This window comes from Pyrgilauda ruficollis, unplaced genomic scaffold, assembly GCF_017590135.1.
Source record: "Pyrgilauda ruficollis isolate IOZ18807 unplaced genomic scaffold, ASM1759013v1 scaffold69, whole genome shotgun sequence".
Lineage (NCBI taxonomy): Eukaryota > Metazoa > Chordata > Aves > Passeriformes > Passeridae > Pyrgilauda > Pyrgilauda ruficollis.
The window spans coordinates 756,778-774,900 of NW_024528710.1; the positions used below are offsets into that span (position 1 = coordinate 756,778).

Here is an 18,123-nt window from a genome sequence, read left to right on the forward strand (position 1 = left end):
AAGATACATCCTAAACAGCAAGCAGGATGAGGGCCTTTGTTCCCAGCATTGCTCCACAGAGCATTTCCCAGTTTTTCTTCCAAATGCCCTCATTCAGGATTTTTTGGCAGCAGCCTGGATGTGGAATAGGCTGAATCAGGGAAATCCAGCAGGTGTGAACTGGAGAGTGCAGAAACTGAGAAATGAGACAGATTAATCAATAATTGATAAATCAGTCCATTAGTGTAGAGATGCAGAGAAGGTGGCACTGTTCCCTGTGTGTCTAACTCGTCATCCTGTCACTGTCACCTGTCACTTCAGAGGGATCTGGCAGCAGCAGCCTGATGACAATGAGTGCTACAGTGCTGATTTTCCTGCTGGCTACAACCTGAGTGCAAGGAAACCGTTTCCCAGGGCACTGAGCTCAGAGGTTTCAGCACTGATTAATTTATTTCCCTGCTCTGGGTGAGGTGGTGGCAGGTGTTGGACTCTCCCGTATGGAATGCAGCTGGCTGTCTTCAGCCTCCCCTGGAAACTGGAAGGTTTAAGTTGGAAGATGTGAGGCTCAGTTTGAGGCTCATCCCCAGACATTAAATCAGAGCTGCTGCTGAAAGAAGGTTTCTTTTTGGTGACTTTTCCAGCTCGTGTGCCTAGACTGCTGCAGCCTTCACGTAGCTGTGAGAGGGGTCTTCCCTCCCTCCTTTTCACACTCAATCCTTGCTGATCCTGTGCCACCCCTGCTCCCAAACCCTGCAGTCAGGCCTATCTGTGCTACTTGTTTTATCCCCCACACCTTGCAGGTTGCTCAGTGTGTGAGACTGAAGTGGAACTGCAGGCCCTGATGGCTGGGCAGGATAAACAAGGCAGCTCCTGAGCAGCAGGTGCCATCTGTGCTGGTGCAGACATGTGAAATGCAAGTTTTGATCTGCTTCTGGCAGAATGTTCCTCATGCAGGTTTTGTGCTGGGCTCCTCGTGCAGCTCTGCTTGCTGCCTTGCAGATAAGGCTGCTGGGATTCTTTCTTCTTGATCTTTTCTTTGAGGATTTTGACATTTGTAGATTCTGCCAATGTTTCCAATTGCACAAGCACCGAGCTGTCCCTGGATGGCTGAAGGAAAGGCCAAGGAGCCTGTTTATTTTCTCTTCCTCACTTTGGCAATAATGCTGCAGTGCAGCTGCTTTCCCTGGGAGCTGGATATCACTGGAATTGGCTGGTCCTGACTGACAGATTTTGGCCCCAAACCAGTAATCATGGAATCACAGACTGGTTTGGGTTGGGGCCTTAAAGGGCTTCAGTTTCAGCTGCTGTGGGCAGGACACCTCCACTGGAGCTCATGGCTGGAGCCAGTATCCAAACATCCTCAGAAAATGAGGGGATTTTGTCAGAGATGTGGCTTCACTCTGCACTGGAGGCTCTTCTTGTCCCCCTTGTCCCTGGGAGCTGTCACAGCTGCCAGGGCTCCCTGACTGGCTCATGCTTCCCTGCCTGTCCCCTTCAGAGGCTGGCAGTGCAGGGTTACGGGGCAGCTTTTTGTGGGGACAGCAAAAGCAGACTGGAAGCTGTGCCAGGGCAGGGTCAGCCTGGATCTCAGGGAAAGGCTCTTCCCCCAGAGGGTGCTGGGCACTGCCCAGGCTGCCCAGGGAATGGGCACAGCCCCGAGGCTGCCAGAGCTCCAGGGATGGCCAGGCTGGGATTGTTGGGGTGTCTGTGCAGGGACAGGAGCTGGACTGGATGATCCCTATGGGTCCTTCCAGCTCAGGATATTCCATGATTCTCCAGGGTGGATTGTTTGGTGTCCCCCAAGGCTGTTCTATCAAAAGCACTGAGGGGGACACCCCACACCTGAGTTACTGCAACATCGCCAGTCATAATGCTGTCCTCCAAGGGAGTCTGTCCCTCTCCATCCCTGCTCCCAGCTGCTCTCACTGAGGCTGTGTCTCTTTAGCTTAATTGCCTAAATGGAAATGTGCAAGTGACCAAATCTTTTAATCAATTAGAGCAAGTGTGGGTTCGGAGCTCTGTGACACCTCCCTGCAGCACAGGCACCAGGCAGACCTGATTTGATGAGGATTTTTGGCTCAGTGTCCAAAGCCCAATCAATTATTGTGGAGAGATGGAACAGCTAAATAAGATTTAAATTAATAGGGTTTATTACTTTTGCATCTGAGGAGGAGGCAAACCAGACAGAGTGAAATATCCTGTGAAGAAATTGGCTCGTATTTCTTCTGCTATAACTTTAATGCTTATACCTGTGCATGGAGGTTTCAGGTTTTGCCTCTAGGCAGCAACTGAAGTTGTGTTCAGACACTAAATCAGTGGGTGGCCAAAAGCCAGGTATCACAGTAAGCCCTGCAAAATACAGAGATTAAAAATTAATAATCTCTCATAGGAGAAGTACTTGAGGTCTTTAAAAAATTAAGAAGAAACCAAAAACAGATGAAAACAAAAGCTTCTCCTCAGTAACTAACTTGATTCCAGAGGGTAAATTCCTCAGGGAAATGGGGAGTAGTGATATCAAAGGAGTGGACACTGCAGGTTTGGAACACCTGGAAGCTGAGCCTGAAAGCTCAGAGAGTTTCTGTGCATGTCCAGCCCCCAGTCCTGGTTCTGCCCAGCAGCTGCCCTTTTCTCCCAGGGTTTCAGTTTGGTTGTGGTTTTGTTTCCAGAAAGGATCTGTTGTGACCAAGGTTCATCTCTCACACTGGATTCTTCACTGGTTTGTTGAGTTTTGGGCTTGTCTGTCTGCCAGGAGCTCCTGAATTGACCAAATAAATGGGGTGAGGGAAAGCGAATCAATGTGCCCAGTTCTTGCCCCTGGTAAAAAAAAAAAAGCCTTCATGTGCTGCTCTGCCAGCTCTGTCATCTGAGGCATTTCTAGGAGAAAATGTTCATGTGTGGGTTGAAATCTCTCAATTTTCATTTTATGAAAAATAGCACTTTGTGTTCTCCTGGAATTGGACTTCTTGAAGGTCCTGGGACTTGTTACAATCAGCTCCCAAATTTATGGCCTCAGTAATGAATATAAACAGATTATGGGCTGTGAAATGTCCACATTGGGCCTTGGGTGTCCCTGCAGGGGATGGTGCCAGGTCCAGCAATCACTGATGAGGGGCAGTGGCTGGGGGCTTTGAAAGTGAATTTGCACATTTTGCCATCCAGGTGAGTTTTGGAATGGTCTGGGAATCTGTGCTGAGCAGGGTTCAGGGATGGGGTGGGATGGGTAGACACAAGCACAGGACGCTAAGCATCACCTGCCTTTCCAGAGATTTTGCTCTTTAAAAAGGGAGCATCTCAGAGTTAGGATGGAGCTTTTCAGCATGGGGCATCTTCCATCTTTAAGGTTTCAATTGGAAGAGAATCACAGAATTCTTTTGGGTGGAAAAGCCCTCTAAGATCCTTGAGTCCAGTTGTTCCCCCAGCACTGCCAAGGCTACCAGACCCTGTCCTCAAATGATGCGTCCATGGGGCTTTTAAACCTCTCCACCACTGCCCTGTTACAACCCTTTCCATGAAGAAATTTCCCTTAATATCCAGTCTAAGCCACCCCTGGCACCCTCTGGTCCTGTCATCCAATTTATCCAGCCTGCTCCAGGGTGACTTCACCCATCCTAGGGAAAACATTAAATTCAGGTTCTGTGTCTCAGTTGTGGGCTCTGCCCAGCCCAGGCTGGGCTCCTCCTGTTGCTCTCAGGAGGTGCAGAAGAAAAGGAGCAGCCAGGTTTCATTTTGTACAGCAGGAACATTAAACATGGTTGGCTTGTGCATTGCCCACGCTTTTTTTTTGTGGTCTCCCTCTTTCTCCTTCCATCATTCCAGAGAGAGTCCTTGGGATCTCTTTTTTGTGTCCTTTCCTGGTCATGGCTGATGTTTTGCCTTCCCCTTTCTGCTGGTGCCCCTGTGTTTTTGTGCTCCTTCTTTTGTTTGCAGCTGGAGGCTCACGAGGCTGCAGAAGAGCAGATTGATTTTGTTGTTTTGTCTTTGCCTTTTATTGCTGCAGTTTGCACTTCTGCCTTAATAGGTCTTCCAAAACTACCAGTTCTCATGAAGTTCTTTTGCCTTAAGCTCCTCTCCTCTGGAATCTCCCTGCTGGCTCTCAGAATTCACTGAGACTGCTTCTTGAACTCTTCTTATTTTTATTCTGCTCCTGCCCTCCCTGGGAATGGTGTGCCCTGTCCTCTCATGTCACTGCCACCAGCACTTCCTCACCTTCCTGTTCCCCACCAGGTATCACCCTGGCTCAGTCAATGCCTGCGGTGAATGATACTTTATACCTCAGCTGCATCTGCCTTCAGGACCTCTTAACAGCCATTTGCAGAATGTATAAAGCAAAAGCTGATTTATTAAAATAGCCCCGAAGTGACTGGGGAGGCAGATCACAGCCCTGAGGAAGCTGCACCTTCACAGGGGTCCCAGAACCTGCAAGGGACACTGGGAATGCTGTCCCAGGCTCCTGGTGGCTCAGAGGTGAGCTGAGACTGCAGGGAAGCTGGATGGGAGCAGGCTGGGTGGCTGGGGGAATTCCAGGGCATTGTGTTCCCTGCCACAGTGGGGCTGTGGCACTGAGGTGTCTCTGAAGCAGCACACCAAACCTGTTTCACACCTGGAATCTCTGCTAAAATCAAGCTTTTGCTGTGTGTGGGTTTGGGGAGATTTCATTTTACTTGTGTTACTTTGGGATGGAAGGAAGGAATCCCTGACACAAATTGCTGCTCAGTGCTGGTGTAGCCAGAGGTGGGTGGTGGGAGGTCACAGAGCCTGGTGGCAGTGGGCAGGTGGCTCTGGTGTTCTGTCTGTGCTGGGACTGGGAAACAACCTCCTGAGCTCAAGGCATTACTGCTTTATCCTCCTCTTGTCAGGGAACCTCCTTTTGCCAAATAAGCAGCTCTGTAGACCTGACCTGGTGTGTTTATTAAACAGTAGGATGTGTTAAGAATGCAGGGCCTGTTGGACACTAATAGCTGTCCAGGGTGCACCCAGAGCCTATTGATTTCCTGCCAGCTGGCCCTATTAAATATACAAGGTACAAGTTTTGCAGTTAAACATGGAAGAGTTTTATAAATGCCTTTTATAGCTGACATTCAGAAAACTTTCCATGTTGCCAGATGGGGAAATAAAAGTGAAATTCAAAAAGCTGTTTTGGCTTAAAGGATCCTTGAGGTGGTGAGTTTGAGAACAGTGTTGGAATCTTTGCTCTTGAAGTGGATGAAGAAATGTTTGGGCCAAAAGCCTGATTTTATTGAGCTTGGGTTTGTGTTTTAGCACTATCAGACAATGCAGCTGCAGGTGTTTCTCACTTGGAGTTACAACCCTTTCCAGACTGGTTTGGGTTGGAAGGGACCTTAAATCCCATCCCATTCCACCCCTGCCCTGGGCAGGGACACCTCCCACTGTCCCAGGCTGCTCCAAGCCCTGTCCAACCTGGCCTTGAGCACTGCCAGGGATCCAGGGGCAGCCACAGCTGCTCTGGACACCCTGTGCCAGGGCCTGCCCACCCTCCCAGAGAGGAATTTTTTTTCCTGATGTCCAACCCAAACCTACTCTCTTTTGGTTTGAACCCCTTCCCCCCTGTCCAGAGGTCATTGGGAGCCTTTTTCTTGTCTCCAGTGAGGACTGGACCAGCCCCCTCATCCTGAGAAAGTGCTCCCCTGTCCCTTCTCCCTCCTGTTAAAGGCTGGGAATCCTGTCCTGATGCCCTGGAGCTGGAAGGCTGAATGCAACTGTAACCTCCCAGGTGTCCCCAGGGCTGGACAGTTCATGTGCATTAATTGTGGTAGTGACAGTGTTAGTAATAGTGCCTTATGTACTTTACTGTACATGACAAATGATGAACAAGGCCATCAAAAAAGTTTTTTCCATTCGAGAGAGAGGGGGAAATGTGGGAAATGGATTTGTAGAGAATTCTCAAAGCTTGATAGAAGGTTCACACAGTGTGCATGTATGTAAACTTTGGAATAAGAAATGCTGACTTGGAAATGCCATGGAGTAGGACAGATATTGTTGAGAGACAAATGGAACTAGAAACAAGTTTCAAAAGATGGCCTTGCAAATAAGGTTGGATACTTTGGAGAAATAGAACTATGAAAGATGATTGTACTGGGACCCACAAGAGGTAATTTTAGATGATTGGCTTTAAGGCATTTACAGCATGGTGTGGCTAAAGCTGATAGGCCAAGGAACACTTACAGTGTATTGTAATTAGGAAATAGTTGGCTTCTGATTGTGATGGCATGGCTTATAACATCTGTATTGTCCCATCCTTCTCATGAGACTAAAAATGGAATAAAAGTTTTAAAAACACCTCTCAGTAGCCCCATCTCTGGGTCAGAACAAGGCGTAATCCAACATCCAGGGATGGTGGAGAGGTTACAGGAAGCAGAGGTCACCTGGCTGGAAACAGAGTGTCAGGAGTGTTTTGGTTGGCCTTGTTTTCCTGTCCAGAGGTGAGTTAATCCAGGAGCTTTTGTGAAAGACCCTGCACAATGTGCTGCTCTTAACGAACTCTGTGGGCTGCCAGGGGAGTGGTAGGGAAAAACTGAGGGGACTTTTGGAGCATATTTTGGGATGAAGGAGGAAAAGATGGAGAGAGAACACAGAGTGAAAACACAGAATTTCATTGACTTCCTTAGATGATGTTTAAGGGCTGGATGATCCTCTCATGCTAATAAAGTAAGAAATGAGGAGGAACTCTATGGGTCTTGCAGATGCTTGGGTTGATTTAACTGGGTTGGCTTTTGCTGTTTTCCAAGAAAACAGAATATGGGGACAGTGATCCTTTCCAGGCAAGGTTGGCTTCCCACCCCAGTGTGACCCAGCTGTTCCTCAGATGGAAGATCTGGGATTTTTCCCCTGCAATCTGCTTGGGTCAGGGAGATAAAAATCTGGGAGATGACCCAGATCCCCCAGGAATGCATCCTGGGTACAGGACAGGCTTCCTGCTCTCTTCAGGGGGTTTGGAGGAGCCTGCCCTCATCTGTCCTGGTACCAGAGCACCACACAAAGATTGGGGTAGCAACAAATCCTGTCCTCAGGGTGGTGCTTGGTACCTGGAAATGGAACTAAAAATGGCCTGGGACCTCCCTTCTCCAGAGCTTGGTGCAGCTGTGGGCAGAACAGGAGGCAGAGCCAGTTTCCCTTTCTTTACAGACATTTTTGCAGACATTATATTGGCTTAGAAACCTTTCACCTGTGCTTCAAAATATTTGTATAAAGTGTAATATTATCCACAAGGCCCATTCCTCCCTCTGGGAGACCAGAGCCTGGAAGGAGAGGGGTGTAAGAGAGATGTTCAGAGGTGGCATCCAAAGGTTGGGGCAGCAGCAGGAGTTGCTGAGGATCTTTTGTTGCTTTGAATGCTGTTGATGCCAAAGTCCCTAGGTGGCAGGTGAGTTCTCCAGGTGGGTTCCAGGTGGCAGTGGGTGACTGTCCTCTCTTCCCTCAGACACCACACGAACCCTGTGGGCACCGAGTGGCGGTGGAAGATGGACCAGCCTGAAGTGATCCTGCAGGAGGCCCTCGAGAAGCACCAGAACATGATCAGGCAGTTCAAAGGTAACTTCTCCTTTGTCCCCACCCCTGGTGCTGTTAGAGGATAACCAGCAGTGACATCTTCAGAGCAGGTGAGAATGTTCTGCACCTCTGGGAAGGAGGCCTGAGGCTCAGGGAATCAGGAGGATGGGGGAGAAGAAACTGCTGTGGCACATTTAATGCCTTCTGAAATGAGGTTCAGCCACTGAGTATGTGCTGTTGCCTGGAGGGAGTAGAGTGGAGTTGCCTCTGGTGCAACCTGGTAGTTGTCAACTCCTTTCCCTTGTGTGCACAGAGCCTTCCACAGTGGTTAAAGCCAGCCTGGATGATGGGGGGTCCTGGCTCCTCTGGAGGGGTGAGGGCAGGTAGGAAGCAAAAGCAATCAGCCTCTTACCTGACAAGAAATACACTGCCAGCCTTAACACCCAGCTTTGTGTTACCCTGGAGCTTCTGGGTTGTGTTTGTCTTATGAATAAGGAAACAGCAGCAAGCAGGGGATTTTGATTTTCAGCAATTATTCAGTACCAGTGGTTGTGACTGAAGCTCCGGTTCCACAGCATCTTTGGAAAGCACTGCAGCTTGCTTCCCACAGAAATTCCCTGGAAGTTTGATATTCTGTGTCTATAACTGTAGAGAGGGCTGGGGGTTTTATTTCCCAAATGTGGTGATCTGGTTGCTGTGCCAAGGTCAGCTGTGTGTGCTGGCAGGGCTGGCCAGTTTAACAGGACAGCTCCAGGTTCTGCTCTCCCCAGCTGCCTCGAGCAGCACAAATGGAGTGGAACAGCCATAAAACGTGCAGGATGAGCCCTGGCCTTGGCTGTCATTTTGGGAACCCGATTGTTTAGGTTGGCTGTGCTCAAAAGAGAATCCAATGGATCCAGGATGTGACAGGCACAAAGCCCTTCTGTCAGCAGAGCTGAGCTGCTCTGCCTCAATATCTGCAGTTGGATAATGGATGGAAAAATAGCTCTGGTTAGGGCCCCATGGGCTTCATTCTCCTCACGTGGCTGGTTTGGAGCAGCAGCTCAATGAAACCTCACTCCTGAGCCTGGGGTGTCATTGGCACTGTGTCAAACATCCCCTGCCCCAGGGCATGGTGGTACTGAAACCACTCAGCAGCTCTGCAGGGAAATTTGGGGAGGGTGAGAGGCACACTCAGGGCAGGGCTTTACTCCAGGGGCACCAGGAGAAACACCATGGTTGAGGCAATGGATGCATGGAAGGGTCTGGAGCCCCAGGAGGGGCTGAGGGAGCTGGGAAGGGGCTCAGCCTGGAGAAAAGGAGGCTCAGGGGGACCTTGTGGCTCTGCACAACTCCTGACAGGAGGGGACAGCCGGGGGGAGGGTCGGGCTGTGCTCCCAGGGAACAGGGACAGGAGGAGAGGGAACGGCCTCAGGCTGGGCCAGGGGAGGCTCAGGGTGGATATTGGGAAAATTCCTTCACTGGAATTTGTTGTCCAGCCCTGGCACAGCTGCCAGGGAGGTGGAGTCCCCGGCCCTGGAGAGGTTTATAAACTGTGTGGAATGTGGCACTTGGAGACATGGGTTAATGGTGACCTTGCAGTGCTGGGGGATGGTTGGATTCCATCTCCATTTCTCAGCATTAATGTGTCTGATCCTGCAGCACTGGCTGGGCACACATAGGGACTCCAGAGGTGTCCCAGCAGGGCTGAGGTGTTGGACCCTGGCCCCTGATATAGACTGTTTGGGCTTCTGGGGAATCAACACATGGGAAGTGTCTTAGCTAGGGAGTCCTCAGGACTGCAGTGTCTGGGCGTGCTGCTCAGGTTCCTCCCTGAGCCATTTGAATAAGTTGGTGCTGCTCTTTCCAGTCCCAGTCCCACAGCTTTGCAGGCAGATCCATCCACACACCCATTCCATGGGCCAGAGAAACTGGTGAGCTCATCTGATGCTTTATTCATTCAACCCATTGCAGTAAAAATGAGATTTCCTTTGAAGGAACAGAATTCTTGTGTCACTTTATCCTTTAGGATACCCTACAGGAGAGCCCTCATACTCTGGGTGGCTATGGGTGATGATAAATCATCTTTTGCTTTAGTGTTGCCACAGTTTGTGCTGGGTTTGGAGAGCACAGCCATTAAAGCTCCATAATTCTCTCATGGATTAAATGACGGAGAGACACCTCACTGATAGGGAGTGAGGCTGCGAAGTTTATTTGATGGATACATTTTTCTGGGGAGTGACTTGTAAATCTCTGTGCCCTTGCAAAGGGCACACACAGGATGGAAACATAACTCAGGAATGGGAGAGTGGGAGTCTGATAATAAAGGGAAAAAAGCCAAAGATAAATGCATGACCTGTCCCAGGAAATCCTCAGAGTACCCATGGTACAGAGTACCCAGTACATGGATCAGCATGGATAGAGCAGGTCCCTCATCCCCCTGGCCCCCAGGCTCTTGTGGTGCTGCTCAGGTCCTTACAGGGGTACCAGAGTCAGCCCCCAGCCTCCCCAGGGTGCTGTGCCAGGGGGTGTTGTCTTTTTCCAAGTTAGTGGAGCAGCTGGAATCAGCTTTTTCAGGGAGATGTGCTCTGCTGGGAGCTGATGGCAGGAACAGAGCCATGGGGATTCAGGAGAGTCCCTGCCCTCCTGGAATACACCAGTCCTGGGCAGTTTATCCTGCCTGGCTGGTGATTTGTGTGCTCAAGTGATTGTGTACAAACCCACTCCCTGCTCTGGATGGATGTACCAGGTTTAGTGTAAACTCTTTTGGGAAAGTTCCACTCAAACTTTAGGGGATGTTGGGATTTTGTTCTTCTGCTTATAAAGCTGGAAGGGTAATTATTAGAGTCCAAATGCAAAATGTTGAGAGAGAGAAATTAATTAATTCCAAAACTGACTTACAGTAGTTTTAGAAATATGAAACTTAGTCCTTTAATCTCAGTGTGTGCTGGAGATGCTGCTTTCTTCTCCAATAAAGCTCTCATTTAGTGCTGTCAGGTTTCTATGGAATAACCATTAGTCCTGTCACTTCCTCAGGACTGAGCCTGGCTGCTTGAAAATGCACTGAGCCCTGCTCTGATTCCAAACCAGCTTTGCTACGTGAGGCTGGAGCAATATCCACAAACACCTCTTTTATCTGGGCTTTGCAGCAGAGCTGTAATTTTCTGTACTGCAGCGTCAAGGCAAAGAGAAGGGAGCTGAGGACCTGGATTCACACTCCAGACTTTATTTTTTTATCTTTAAAACAGACCAACCCCCAATCTAAAGCCTCAGATAGGATTTGAGTACATCAAGGCACGTCAGGGAAGTGTGAAGTGACAGATTTGGAACAAAAGCCGGTTTGGAGGCAGCTGATTTCATCCAGGGTCCTGAGCACCTGGTCAGGTGTGGGTGGGCTGGAGGAGCATCCAGCTCCCCCTCCCTCCCGTGGGCATCAGGAGTGGGACTCAGATGGTGTTTTCACATGGATGCTACATTTGAGCTCCTTGTGTTTTCCTTCTGAAAGGTCTCTGGCTGTTCAGGACTGTGCCGTGTGCTGGGTTTTCTTTTGATCCTCTGTGGAGCTGCACGTTCTGTGTTTCCAGTCAGGGTTCAGTCCCTTGCAGTGTTTGGGGAGCTGTGCTCAGCTGCCTTTCCTGGAGGCCCACGGGGACCAGCAGCAGCACAGCCATGACCTGGGCTGCTTTCTTAACACACCTGCTTGGAGTGGCATTGAGCTGCCCTATGTGTTTGTGTCTCAGCACTCAGCAGCATCCCAAGGTCTCAGCAGTGGAGAGCTTGGCTTGAGTGTTTAATCTTGGCTCAGGTGTTACCAGCACATTGCTCTCAGCAGTGTCCAGAGCACACCCAGCCCCAGGTTCTGGGTGCTGCTCTCTGGGTGCTGCAGAGCTGCTCCCTGGGCCCTGGCTCTGGCCTGATGTCCCCTCTGCTTTGGGAGGGCTCCAGCTGCTCTTCTCAGCCCTCCTGTGCCAGGTTGTGTTTTGGATAGAGATGTTTAGGAGGGGGAATTGTTACAGAACCACAGAAGGGTTTGGGTTGGAAGGGACCTTAAAAATCATCTTGTTCCAACCCCTGCCATGGGCAGGGCCGCCTTCCCCCAGAGCAGGTTGCCCAGGGCCCCATGCACTGTTCATGTAAGAGTGTTCTCCCCTTTCCAGGCGTGTCAGGAGTGAAGGCAGCTCGGCTGGAGGAAGCTCTGGCAGTGAAGCACTGTGCCCTGTCCCTGGTGGGGGAGCCCATCATGTACCCACACATCAACCACTTCGTGAGGCTCCTGCACCAGCACGGCATCTCCACCTTCCTGGTCACCAATGCCCAGTTCCCTGATGAGATCAGGTAAGAGCTGCAGGAAATTCCTCCTGAACTTCCTCCTGAAACACTGGAGTGCTGACCTGTGTCCTGGTCCCATTTAGTGCCCCTCAGGGTCAGCTCTGCACGAGCACTGGCAATGAAAATCCCCCTCAGCATCTACTTTTAACCTCAGTCTCCTCATGCTCCTTCTCAGCCCTTTCTCTCCCTCAGTCTGATTTTTTTCTGTTCCTCCTAAACAAGCTGTGATTGCTGCTGGAAGTGGAGAGGCTGGAATGTGACACCTGTGAAGGAGTGGCAGGAGGGGAGCAGTGAGTGAGCTGAGGTTTGTGCCTGGGGCAGGAATAGTTTCTGTCCTTCTGCCAGCCAGAGCAGGGACTGAGCTCAGAGATTGCTTTTGAGGCTGATCTTTGTCTGACCCCAGAGCAGCAGCTGTAAAGACTCAACCCACAGCTCTGTCCAGCCCAGCATCCCCAGCAGGATCAGGAGGGGTGACAAGCACATGTTCATCAGCAAAGTGGGATCTGCTTTACCTCCCTCAGAGGGACTTGAATGAAACCTTCCAAACACATCAATGAACTCTTTTGGAGTCTTTACAAAGGAAAATAATCCCTTTTTCTGATGCTTTGGAGCATCCAGGCTGCTGTTACCAAAGTGTAGAAAGGAAGTGCAGCACATGGGGAAATGCAGCTCCAGGGAGGCTGGGGCTGCTCAGCATCCAGCAGTTGAGAACAGCAGCAAGTCCAGCCCTAGAGCTGTGAGAGCTGTGGGCAGGGTGGCCTTGGTTTCACCCAGCTCATTCCAGCTCCTCCTCTGTGCTCCTGGGACAGCTTCCTTTGCACTCCTCGTGGTCTGAATCTGGCTCTGAGGGGGGAGTGCAGGCAGTTTGGGAGTGAGTAATTATACACTACAAAGGCATTCCAAATGATTGAATAATTGTGTAATCAAGTTACTTTAAGTCATGTATTATGAGCCTGGTAGATAGAAATTGCTCCTTCCTAAATATAGCAGTTTAAAAAGAGAGCACATACTCTATTTTGAAGCTGCACTTTTCGGATCTGCTGAATCTTTTTAAAAAGAAACAAAAAAAGAAGGGGATAAAATGCTGGTCTTGCTGTCTTAAAAATTGCAACTGATCTTTGGCTCATCAAAGCAGATGATTTGCTTAATATGGGAACTGAAGTAGGCACCCAGCTCAGTTCTGTGCTGTCAGCAGAGGAGCTGTAGTCAAAAAGTTCATCCTGCAATAGGCAGGGTGACCTCTGGTGCAAGAGAGCTGAGAGGGACTTGGGACAAGGGCTAGAGGGACAGGACACAGGGAATGGCTTCCCACTGCCAGAGGACAGGGATAGGTGGGATACTGGGGAGGAATTGTTCCCCAGGAGGGTGGGCAGGCCCTGGCACAGGGTGCCCAGAGCAGCTGTGGCTGCCCCTGGATCCCTGGCAGTGCCCAAGGCCAGGCTGGATGGGGCTTGGAGCAGCCTGGGACAGTGGGAGGTGTCCCTGCCGTGGCAGGATGAGCTTTAAGGTCCCTTCCAACCCCTTCTGGGAGAGGGCAGTGTGGCCTGGGGTGTTGCTGGGTTCACGACAGGGGCTCCAGTGGGTGCCCCCTGGGCCGCCTTCTCCTTCTCCTCTCCTCAGTCTGCAACTCTACCTGCCACAGACTCACAATAAACTGAGGGAGGTTTTATACCAGGTGAGCTCCTGCTGAACCTGTACCTGGCTCCTGTCTCTGACCCCTGGCTGTGAACACCTCTTGTGTGTGGGTTTGCCTTTATGATCAATAATAATGCCAATAATGGGCAAATGATTATTAATGCTCACCAGCAAATGCTAATTTTTGGTGTTGCTGTTCCTGGTCCTTGTGGGCTCTGTCCTGCCTGCCTGGTGGAGCCACCTCAGGGCTGGAGGCCTGAAGTGGATTTATTTGATGGCACAGCTCAGCTGAATACTTCAGCTCAGGATTCCTGCCCATGTCATGTGTAAATGCCATGGATTTGGTCTCCTGGATTTCACTTCAGGTATCTGAGCTAGCAAATCCATCCTGGTACCACACAGCTGGAATTGCTGTTATTCTGCACTGGAGCTGTCCCAGGAACACCAGTCTCTGTCCTTGTTCTCACTGCACCCCTGGCTGCCCTCTCCTTGTTCCCCCTTGGCAGAATGTGCCCAGCTCACCTGGGCTTGGATCCCAGCCATGCAGAGCCCTGTGGGCCATTCCTGTTTGGGGCTGAAATCCCTCCCTTGGATCACTTCTAATTCCTTCATTTCCCCCATGCTGTGAGTCTGTCTCCTGCCTGTCCCTGGGTTTGAGAAGAGATGATTTTTCTCAGCCCCTCTTTTGAAAAGCACCTGCTCCAACTTCACTAGGGCCCCTTTTAATTAAGCCAAGACAGCACTGAGTAAAGAAAGAGTTTGCCTCAGTATTCTTGGAAACTGAGCACTTTACTTAGGCCCAGAACATTTGGTCATTTTGGACTCTGTGGCTTTGGGTTGCCAGTCCAGACAAACTTGTTTACAAAACAGATTTTAACCTGAAATGTTCAGTTTGTCCTGGGTTATTTCGTTTTGCTGTCTAAATACACACTCAAGAGAATGTGTTCCAATGGTTGACTGAGTATCCATGGTAAGTGGATTTTTCTGGACACAAAGAGCTCTGGTCAGTCTCACTCTGGCCAGTTCTTGTCCCTGTCACCTTTGGGTGACATTGTATTTTTAGGTGGCACTGTTTGGCAGCTGAACAATAGCTTCTAATTTCTTCTTATCCTCTCTAGAGAACTAAATGAAGCTGGGACTGGTGCCTGCTCATTACAGCCTTCACACAAAACACTCCCAAAATGCTGTCCCCAGATGCTGGGAGCTCTGTGGTACACTGGGACGTGGTTGTTGATGCTGCAGCCTCCGGGGTGGGAGGTGCCACGAGGGTTGGGTGTGTTACACTCACTGCCTTTGTCACTCTGTCAGGGGAAAGGCTCTGTCTCCATCCTGAGGAGTGTCCCCACCCCTGGAGGTGGCACTCACTGCCTTGGGCTGGTGGCAAGGTGGGGATCAGACACAAGCTGGGCTTGGTGACATTGAAGGGCTTTTCCAACCTCAGTGATCCTGGGATTCTGAGGGAGCTTCTTTCTAGGCTGTTCTTAATCCCTTTGATCTTTTTGCTGATGGACTGTGGTGTTGCTGCTTCTCCCTTATTCCCTTGGCATTTATGGAAGGGATCAGCCTCCAGCCAGGCTCTTCCCACAGCAAAGGAGGTTTAGTCTCTCCAGGAGGTCCCAGTGCTGGGACCAGCACTTGTGACCAGAAAGGCTCTGCTCCAGGATTTCTGTGGAAGGAGAACACAGTTGTGGTTTGTGTGTGGGTTTATTTTCTAAACAGCTTTGCTATCCCTTCAAAAATGTCCTTGATGATCCTGCTGCAGGTCAGGGGACCTCAGCATGTCCAGCAGTAGGAACTGGCTGAATTTAGAGTCACAGAATCCCTGAGGTTGGAAAATCCCTCCAGGATCATTGACAAAGATGAACATTCCCTGGAAATCCTGTCCAGTTCCTGTTCCTGCTTTTGTAGGAGAGCACAAACTCAAGCTGCATATTTGTGAAAGCAGCAATTCCCTTTTCCCTTCACAGGAGGCTGGAGCCTGTGACCCAGCTCTACGTCAGTGTGGATGCCAGCACCAAGGAGAGCCTGAGGAGGATTGACAGACCCCTCTTCAAGGACTTCTGGCAGAGGTTTCTAGACAGCTTAAAGGCCTTAGCTGAAAAGGTACCCACTTAAGAATGGACTTCTAAATGCCTTTTTCCTTCCTTCTACACTTTGCTGACTCACCACCCTTTTTTCTTCCTTCTCACCTTAACCTGCTTCTACTTTCTGCAGAAGTAGAAGACTTGAGAGGCTCTAAGATGGACCATGGAGTGGGTTCTGGGTGTGTTGGGAGTATATTTCCATGGTTGGGGCATTCAGGTGTGTGAAGTGCAGCAGGTTTGAGTGGTTTTCCAGACCAGAATGTGTGTGTCAAATGGGGCAGTAAATGCTGTGAATAAAAGGTGCTGTGAGGGATGAAGAGATTATCAAATAATAGATTTCCTAACAGAGGGGTTACACTAAAAACAGGTTGCTGAAGGAAAGCTGGAAATTCAGGCAAGAGTTGTAAATCCCCTGTGTTCCTTTGCCCTGGTTCTCAGAGGCTCCCTGGAAATGGCAGCACATGAAGGACATTAAAATGTGTGTGCTGGGGTTTGGTAGCTCTGTCACCCTCCTGCCCCAGAGAAATCTGCTTTTTTCTGGAAGCTTGGCCCAGCCCAGGGGATCTGAGCACAGCAGCAAGGGGGCTTTGCCCTGTGTGTGTTGGACTCAGCTGAGCAGTGCCTGGGGCCCTGGGGTGGTGTCAGCTCAGGCTCTGACAGGTGAGCTTTGGAGTCAGTAATGAAGCACTCCTGGGCCCAGCAGCACATGAGTGGGTAAGAACAGTGCCTCACAAGCATGTCTGCCTCTCTTGTTCCTGCTCCTGGCTCTGGTGGGAGCCAGGGTTGTGTTTACTGATCTGGCAGCCATTGACATGTTACCTGCTGGGGTGAACAGCCAAGAGAGACTGTTGCTTTGGAATAATGAGGTTTTGTAGGAATAATGAGCTTTCCAGCCTTTTCAGATGATGGTGTTGGACCATTCTCTGCCAAAGGAACTTAGATTAGTGGATCTGTGAGACTCAGAGGAATTGAGTGACACTATCTGCTGCAAAGGAACGTGGGCAGCATGGTCAGGTGCTTTGTGTGTGGAGGTGCAGCTCTCCTGTACAAAACCTCAGGCCAAACTCTGAGGGTATTGAAATCAAGTGCAAACTAAATTATCTGTGAACAGGGAAATCTGTGGGAAGAAGTGGAGCTAAAATACTGAAGGCACAAAATACTGAAAAAGCCTTTTGGGAAGTTGCTTTTGCCCATCACTTCTTTCCTGCTGCCTCTCTTGACCCTGAGTGTTCATTACTGGGAGAAGTTTCCTTGCAAACAATTGAAGGTGAAAGTATTGGCAAGTCTGTCCATACAGCTAAAAATACCCTGGTCAAGGTGAAGAGGAGAGGAGAAAGCAGCTCCACTAGCCAGGTGCATTTTCTCCTCCAAGCAACTGCACTTTGAAGGGTCCTTGAAACACTGATAACACAAGAGCCAATTAATGGTTGTTCCAGTTGAAACCCTGCTCTGCCAGCCCTGCTCAGCTGCACGAGGCTGCATCACATGTGGGGACAGCAGGAACTCTTGGGGAAGCTGCTGTTTGTTGGTTTTCTCTTAATCCCAGAATCAGTGAGGCTGGAAAAGCCCTCCCAGCCCATCCAGTCCAAGCTGAGTGCCATGCCCAGCCCTTCCTTGGACACCTCCAGGGGTGGGACTGACTCCAACCCTCCCTGGGCAGCCCCTGCCAATGCCTGACCAGCCTTTCCATGGGGAAATTTTCCCTCATATCCAGCCTAAGTCTCCCCGGCACAGCTTGAGGTCATTTCTCTTTGTCCCCTGTTCCCTGGAGCACAGCCCGATGCCCCCGGCTGTCCCCTCCTGTCAGGAGTTGTGCAGAGCCACAAGGGCCCCCTGAGCCTCCTTTTCTCCAGGCTGAGCCCCTTCCCAGCTCCCTCAGCTGCTCCTGGGGCTCCAGACCCTTCCCTGGACACGCTCCAGCCCTCAGGGTCTGCATTGTCCTGAGAGGCCCAGGACTGACTCTGGGTTGGAGGTGCCAGCACAGGGGACAATCCCTGCACTAATCAAACACAGGATTCTGGTACCCAAAACCTCCAGGTGCTCCTGGGCAGCAGCAGCTCTCTGTTCCCCTCCCAGCTGCCCTGCAGGAGCTGTTCTGTGGGACTGTGACTATGGGAGGTGGTGACAGCCAAAGCACCTGGGACATACAGGCCCTTCTCCAGGCTGGCTGTGGGATGCTGCTGCACTGTGTTGGGAAGGTGTTGTTAATTTATCTGGAAACAAATACAAGTCCCAGTTTTTTCCCAGTGCCTGACAACCCTTCCAGGCTGATTCAGTCCTTCCCAGGTGGAGGGGAGCTGGCACTGCAGCTCATCTGAGTCACTGTTGAGCAGTCATGGGCAGCTTTGAGCTGGGCATACTGAAAAATAAAAGTGAGCAAAGGGGGTTTATGGGAACATGAGTTGTACCTGCTGTGATCACCCCTGTGGGGTTTGGGAGGTGCTGGTCCTGCTCTCTCCCTGCTCCCTGCCTGGGGCTGCAGTGGCAAAATAATCCTCTGCTTTGGTAATCCAGACTGAAAAATGGGAGAAAGGAAGAGGGAAGGACATGATTTTAAGTGAGAAAGGAGAGAGGATGTTTGTATTGGCTGTTCTCCTTCCTCCAGCCAAAG

The 18,123-nt window shown here is 50.4% G+C and overlaps 1 protein-coding gene across 4 annotated transcripts in view; it reads left to right on the top strand.

The window, feature by feature from the left end:
• The window catches only part of LOC121362977 (S-adenosyl-L-methionine-dependent tRNA 4-demethylwyosine synthase TYW1-like), a 92,379-nt gene that overhangs the window by 35,315 nt on the left and 38,941 nt on the right, over positions 1-18,123 (top strand). For all 4 annotated transcript variants that reach the window (XM_041484934.1, XM_041484935.1, XM_041484933.1 and 1 more), the window contains exons 12-14: positions 7,418-7,527; positions 11,622-11,799; positions 15,396-15,531. In XM_041484934.1, the coding sequence (XP_041340868.1) occupies positions 7,418-7,527; positions 11,622-11,799; positions 15,396-15,531 (424 nt within the window). The remainder of the gene's footprint in view (positions 1-7,417; positions 7,528-11,621; positions 11,800-15,395; positions 15,532-18,123) is intronic.